This window comes from Ochotona curzoniae, unplaced genomic scaffold (genome assembly GCF_017591425.1).
Source record: "Ochotona curzoniae isolate NIBS_2020 unplaced genomic scaffold, NIBS_Ocur_1.0 patch22, whole genome shotgun sequence".
Taxonomy (NCBI): Eukaryota; Metazoa; Chordata; class Mammalia; order Lagomorpha; family Ochotonidae; genus Ochotona; species Ochotona curzoniae.
This window is the reverse complement of record NW_024466773.1, coordinates 1-7,306: the sequence shown is the minus strand read 5'-3', so window position 1 is coordinate 7,306 and position 7,306 is coordinate 1. Positions and strand designations below refer to the sequence as shown.

The 7,306-nt window shown below is 48.2% G+C and overlaps 1 protein-coding gene across 1 annotated transcript; it reads left to right on the top strand.

The window, feature by feature from the left end:
* Nucleotides 1–6,159: 6,159 nt before the first annotated feature.
* Nucleotides 6,160–7,299, top strand: LOC121166759 (heat shock 70 kDa protein 1-like; the record flags this gene model as incomplete). The annotated part of the gene is made up of 1 exon (XM_040996038.1): nt 6,160–7,299. A coding segment is annotated over exon 1 (1,140 nt), but the record flags the coding sequence as incomplete, so codon positions are not given.
* Between the last annotated feature and the right edge of the window lie 7 nt (nt 7,300–7,306).

Genomic DNA, 7,306 nt, shown 5'->3' with positions numbered 1-7,306 from the left:
GGGAAAGCAGTTGAGGACCGCCCAAAGCTTTGGGAACCTGCACCCGCGTGGGAGACCCGGAAGAGGCTCCTGGCTTCGGATCGGCCATAGCATCGGCCCGTTGTGCTCACTTGGGGAGTGAATCATCGGATGGAAGATCTTCCTCTCTGTCTCTCCTCTCTGTATATCCGCCTTTCCAATTAAAAAAAATAATAAAAATAAATCTTTAAAAAAAAAAAGAACATTTATTTTCAAATACTTGTTTATTTTTATTGGAAAGGCAACTTTACAGAGAGAAGGAGATACACAAAGAAACATCTTCCATCTGCTGGTTCACACCCAAGGTGGCTGCAACAGCCAGAGCCCAGACTATCTGAAGCTAGGAGCCAGGAGCTTCTTCTGGGTCTCCCATGCAGATTCTGGTGTTTCAGGTAGCAGCTTAACCCCTGTACCACAGTGTTGGCCCCATGACAAGTAATTTTAAGGGGAGGAGGGGCCCAGGGAGTAGGTAAAAGCAATGACTTCCACAGCAGTGAGTCAGCCGAGGCACGTTCCTCCCCCTGATGTTGCTAGATCTTTTTTCCTTCTGTCTCTTTTTCTTATAGTTTCTCAAGCACTACTATTTTCTTCTCAGTTGCATTCATTTTTTAGTTGCATTTATTTTAATGATGGCATAATCCTAAGTCCACTCAGAATAAAGCAAGAAAGCTAATGTGAAGCTCACAGGCAGGCATCCTAAACATCCAATTTGCAAGTCTGCAGTGATGTGGGAGCCCTGGATATTCCTGGCAGTGTGGAAAACACCTGCAAGAAGGCCTGGCTTTCAGTCTGGATGCTGCTTCTTTGTTGAAACCGTTTTTCTTTTCTTATTACAGGTGAAGCCCTCATATAAAAGACAATACCTCTTATCTGTTTATATCTATACACAGAATTAACATCTATTTCACAGGATGGTGACGGCAGTAGTTAATAGGGCATTTACTTTATTGCCTCTTTTCAGAATTTGCACTAAAAATATTGCTCCTGGGAGCCCAGTGCGGTAGTCTAGTAGCTAAAGTCCTTGCCTAGTACAAGCCGAGATCCCATATGGGCACTGGTTCTAATCCCGGTGGCTCCACATCCCATCTAGCTCCCTGCTTGCATGCTGGGAAAGCAATCGAAAATGGCCCAAAGCCTTGGGACCCTACACCCACATGGGAAACCAGAAGAGGCTCCTGGCTTCAGATCAGCTTAGCTCTTGCTGTTGCAGCCACTTAGGGGGTAAATCATCAGAGATCTTCCTCTGTTTCTCCTCCTCTCTGCATATCTACCTTTCCAATAAAAATAAAAAATCTTTTAAAAATGTGTTTTTTAAAAAAGATTTCTTTATTAGAAAACCAGAGAGGAAAGACAGAGAGGAAGATCTTCCGTCCAAGGATTAACCCCCACCTCCACCCCCAGTGGCCACAACTGCGCCGATCTGAAGCCAGGAGCCTCTTCCAGGTCTCCCACACAGGTGCAGGGTCCCGAGACTTTGGGCCGTCCTCTACTGCTTTCCCAGGCCACAAGCAGGGAGCTAGGAGAAATGGAACATCTGACACCGAAAGCAACACAGGCAACACAGACAAGAAGCTTAACCTTTACATTTAGTGCCAGCCCCTCTCTCTTCTTTTGCCCTTCCTGTGAAATTTTTTTCAAATAAGGAAGAAAACAACTGGACACAGAGGAAGAGGTGAGGATAAAGAGGCCTACTGAACATTATGAGCCACCAGCTGGTGGATGTTTCTTTGTCCAGGGTCCACTGGCCCCTTCTTCCAGAGTCTCCCAGCCTTCCCCCTTCCCTGTAGAACAAGCCGGCAGGTCAGAAACAGAAGAGGCAGAGCCGTCATTACTCCTTAGTCTGCAAGGCTGGCACGCAACCAACAGAACCTTCTGGTTAGTCGATCCTGAGCCCTGACTAAGCCTGGTATTCTGGCAGGGTTGGGATGGGGTGACTCGGGCAGAGTAGTTTGTTGGTTGAGCAGTGTTCCTAATAATAACGACACGTCCGTCCCTGCCTGCCAGCCTAAAGATAAAATTCCTGCTACAGCCAACAATAGGGGCAAGAAACCCAAGCCTGAGCAACAGGGAAGCTGAGCAACCGGACAGGAGAAGCCCCCCACCCCTACCACCGCCCGTGGCCGGCATGCTCCCTGTTGTTGGGACCTGTGGGCTGGGCGTCCAAGGCTCCCAGGCCGCCTCAGGCCGGTCCCTGCGGACGATGGGAGGGGGTGGCTCTGAGGCTCGGTTTTCCAGGCCAGCCTGGGCCCTGTCCCCTTGGCCCTGGTGCTGCTCTCTGAAGCCGCTGCTGCTGGCGGGCCGGGAGGGGCAAGGATTCTGTTACCCACTGCACTAGACGTCCCTTTATAGAGCCGTCCTGGCAGAAGGCGAGGGCTGCACTGCAGTGGAGACCCAGGGAGAACCGGGTTCTGGCATCTTTTTTCTTAGTCTTTTGAGGTTAACAAAACCTAAAAGACAAAGTAGTAGGAGTATGTTACTCATTAATAAAGCCATATTCTGGGCTCTAGTATTTCTCTTGCAGCCCCCTGCCGTCCACACAGGCGCTCTCTGGAGCCTGCAGAGTTTCCCAGTTAATATGTGGTTCCCGTGCTCCAGAGGTGGTCATCTCAGCAAGTCAGAGTGGACGGACAGGACCTGACTATTTCGAGGTTTCTGCCTCGCGTTGATCAGGCTCCCCGGAACCCGAAACCAGGCATCGGCAGAATTCCACAGCCTTCTGCGATTCCCTGCATTCCACGAGTCCCTGAGGAAAGGGGAAAGTGGGGGGTGGGTCAGCATGGGAAAGTGGCTGTGGATTCCGCGTCCCGCCAGCGTCTTATTGTGAAAGGTGCGGGAAGTGTCCAGGCTAGGGTAGTCTGCAGGGCCGGCTGTGAGGGGGCGGCGCGTGGTGACGCCCTGAGGCGGGGTTGAGGTGTGTGGGCTGAGGCACCTCCTCTATCCACGTTACAATGGGGGGACTGCCTTTGACCTCAGAGCCGTTTTGGAGTATTGTAACTTCATGGGATACAGCTCAAAAGTTGTAGAGCCGGGAGGGGTGGGGGGTGGGGGGAACGCCACCGGAACAGTTTGGATGTTTTGGGAGCCACCGCTCACAGGGGCTCCATAACTTGAAATTTCCAAACTGGATCGAAGACGAAGAGACACTCGGTGAGCTAGGAGGGGCTGATTGGAAGGAGGGTGGCAATAGTTACAGTCTAGTAAGTGCTCATTAGAAATTTTAATGACAAATTTACTATTTGGGTTTAAGTCTAAGGTATGGGGACATTGCCAAAGTCCTTTTAAAAAATTAAGGAGATTTACTTGAAAGGCAGAGTTAGAGAGAGAGAGAGCTTCTGTCTGCTGGCTCATTCCCCAAATCACAGCAAAGCTATAGCTTGACTAGGCTGAACCCAAGAGTTTTTATCAGGTCTTCCATGAGTGTAGAGACCCAAGAATTAGGGCCATCTTCCAGTGCTTTCCTAGGAGCATTAGCAGGGAGCTGAATGGGAAGTGGAGGAGCAAAGACATGAACTGAACCAGCTCGCATTTGGGATAGCCAACATCTCAGATGATGGCTTAACTGACTACAGCACAATACCAGCCTCTGGAAATCACTTGGGGTGGGTGGGTGGGGGATTATTTTTATTTGAAAGGCAGAGAGAGAGAGAAACCACTATCCTCTGGTTCACTCCTAAAATGCAAGCGATAGCAGGGCTGGGTGAGGCAGGCAGCCAGAAGCTCCTCACCATCTCTCACAGTAGCACAAAAGCAGGTGCATCATCTCAGGCCTTCCAGGTGGCATTAGTGGGAAGCTGGATCTGAAACCCAAGAGCCAGAACTCCAGTGGGCTCTCTGAAATGGAATGTGGGAGCCCCAGTGACACCCTTCCAGCTAAGCCACAAGGACCCCTCAGGAGAGTCCTTGTGAAGAACGCGAGGGTAACTTTCATAGATCAGAGCTGCAAGAAAGGGGAGTGGTGTAGCTTCAGAACAAAAAGGAGGGGGAAATGGAAAGATCCTATCCCTCCCACCTTTTTTGAAAAATGTATTTGTTTGATTAACAGAGTGACTCAGGCAAAGGGAGGAAGTCCAACCATTTAGCTTCATTCCCTAAATTGGTAAATCACCAGGGTCAGGATGATGCAGGGGCCAGGAACTTCTACATGGCTGGCAGAAACTCAAATGCTTGAGCCAGGAGTCAGTGCTATAGTGTAGTGAGTTAAGCCATTCCTGCAACATCAGCACAGCCTATGAGTGCTGATTTAGTCTCAGCTGTGCTACTTCTGGTCTACCTCCCTGCTACTGCACCTTGGAAAGCAGCAGAGCATGGCCCAAGTGCTTGAGCCCTCAGCCACCCTCATGGGAAACCTGAATGGAGCACCTAGCTTCAGCCTAGCTTAGCTCTATTCGTTGTGACCGTTGGGAAAGAGAACCAGCTCTTTCCAAAGATCTCTCACATGCACTCTCTCTATATAACCCTGACTTTGAATAAAATAGAAGTAAATGTCTTTTTTAAATTACTTGAGCCATTACAGGTTCCTGCTAAGCTATATTAGGAGGAAGTTGGATCAGAAGCCAAGAAACCTGAACTCTAACCAACAGTTCTGTAAGATGTTGGCATCCCAAGGGGCAACTTCACCTGCTGTGTCCTAACAACCCTTTACAAAATTGCTTGGTTTTTTATTTGTTCCAGAAAAAAATATAGGAGTGTTATTCAGGAAGAGACTAGAGAAACCACCCATAGTGCCTCACCTATTCTGAGAAAATTTGTAAGGGTTTGCTTGGCTTCCAGCTGCCATGCTCAGACTGGCCTGACTTTTCTCCCTATGAATATCTGATGGAGAGTGATGGAACTGAAGAAGGCAGCAAAACCCTAGTGTAAAGCTCTTCTCAAGGAGACCAGAATGTAAAATAATCTTAGTTCAGCAGAAGTAAAGTTCCACAATAGAACATGTTACAGACACATGGGCAGTGTCCTTGATTCAGGCTCTATGAAAAGTTGAACATAATACACACTCACTTCCCTCCCTTCCCCTTTGAGTAACAGAATATTTCTGTCCAAGGTGTCACACCTTTGCTGTGAAAGCCAGATTCTCTGTATGTTTGTATACACCTGTTCCTAGCAGTATTTCACCCTTTTAGCCAAGAGGGTGGGAGTAATTCAGATTTCCATCCAAAGATGAACAAGCAAAATGTATATAAATATAATAAATATTATTTAGCTTAAAAAGGAAGTTGTGGAGTGGGTGTCGATGCTCAGTCAGTGAAGCACATGGGAGATGCCACATCCATATAAAAGCGCCAGTTGAAGACTCAGCCATCCTGCTTCTGATCCAGCTTTCTACAATCCACCTAGCAAGGTGGCACATCATCTCCCAAGCACTTGAGTACCTGCTACCCCTGTGGGAGTTCCACATGAAGCTCCCAGCTACTGACTATTGTGTGCATTTAGGAAGTGAACAATTGGATGCAAGATTCTCTCCCTTCCTCTCTCTCTCTCTTTTAAATAACTAAGTAAATCCTTTTTTTAAAAAAGGAAATTATGACACATGTGCTACAACTTGGGTAACACTTGATAAAGTCATGCTCAGTGAAATTAAGCCAAGTCACAAAAGGATAAACATGTGTAATTACACTTATATGGCCTACTAAGTAAGAGTTGTCACATTCGCAGACACTGAAGAAGAGTAGTTTCCAGGGACTAGGGTGGAAGAGTTGGTATTTTAGTGGCCATAAGGTTTCAGGTTTGTAAGTTGAAAATTCAAGAGATAAACTGGTCACTACTGTGAATGGACAATATATTTTAAAATGTTGAGATGATTGTAAGCATTTAGATGCCTCTTGGGGGTACCTGTATCCCATTATCAGGGTTCCTGGGTTTAATGCCCAATTTATTCCTGATTCCAGCTTAGTGCTAAGGTGCATGCTGGGAGGTAGAAGGTGACCACTCAAGTATTTGGTTCCCGGCCATCTATGTAGAAAACCTAGATGGAGTTCTGGACTCCTGCATTTGGCCTGGCCCAGTATGGACTCTCATTAGCATTTGAGAAGTGAACTGATAGATGGAAAAAAACTCTTTCAAATAAATAAATAAAATTTTGAAAATCTGAAAGCACTTTACCAAAACAATATTTCTTCTTTACCGCACAGACCTCGGAAAACCATGACTACTGCCAAAGGAATGGCCATAGGCATTGATCTGGGCACAACCTACTCGTGTGTGGGCGTATTCCAGCATGGCAAGGTGGAAATCATCGCCAACGACCAGGGCAACCGCACCACGCCCAGCTATGTGGCCTTCACGGACACAGAGCGTCTGATCGGCGACGCGGCCAAGAACCAGGTGGCCATGAATCCCCAGAACACTGTCTTTGATGCCAAACGTCTAATTGGCAGAAAGTTTAATGATCCTGTTGTGCAATCAGACATGAAACTTTGGCCTTTCCAAGTGATCAATGAAGGGGGCAAGCCCAAGGTGCTGGTTTCTTATAAAGGGGAGCAAAAAGCTTTCTACCCGGAGGAGATCTCGTCCATGGTGCTGACCAAGATGAAGGAGACTGCTGAGGCTTTTTTGGGCTACCCAGTGACCAACGCTGTGATCACAGTGCCAGCTTATTTCAACGACTCTCAGCGCCAGGCCACAAAGGATGCAGGTGTGATTGCAGGACTCAATGTGCTAAGAATCATCAATGAACCCACAGCTGCTGCCATTGCCTATGGTTTAGATAAAGCTGGTCAGGGAGAGCGACATGTCCTGATCTTTGATTTGGGTGGAGGAACCTTTGATGTGTCCATCCTGACGATCGACGACGGCATCTTCGAGGTGAAGGCCACGGCGGGCGACACGCACCTGGGCGGCGAGGACTTCGACAACCGGCTGGTGAGCCACTTCGTGGAGGAGTTCAAGAGGAAGCACAAGAAGGACATCAGCCAGAACAAGCGCGCGGTGCGGCGGCTGCGCACGGCGTGCGAGCGGGCCAAGCGCACCCTGTCGTCCAGCACGCAGGCCAACTTGGAGATTGATTCACTTTATGAGGGCATCGACTTCTACACATCCATCACTAGAGCCCGGTTTGAAGAGCTGTGTGCAGACTTGTTTAGGGGTACCTTGGAACCTGTTGAAAAAGCTCTTCGGGATGCCAAGATGGATAAAGCTAAAATCCATGACATTGTTTTGGTAGGGGGTTCCACGCGCATCCCCAAGGTGCAGAGGTTGCTCCAGGACTATTTTAACGGCCGTGACCTTAACAAAAGCATCAATCCTGATGAAGCAGTAGCATATGGGGCTGCAGTGCAGGCAGCCATTTTGA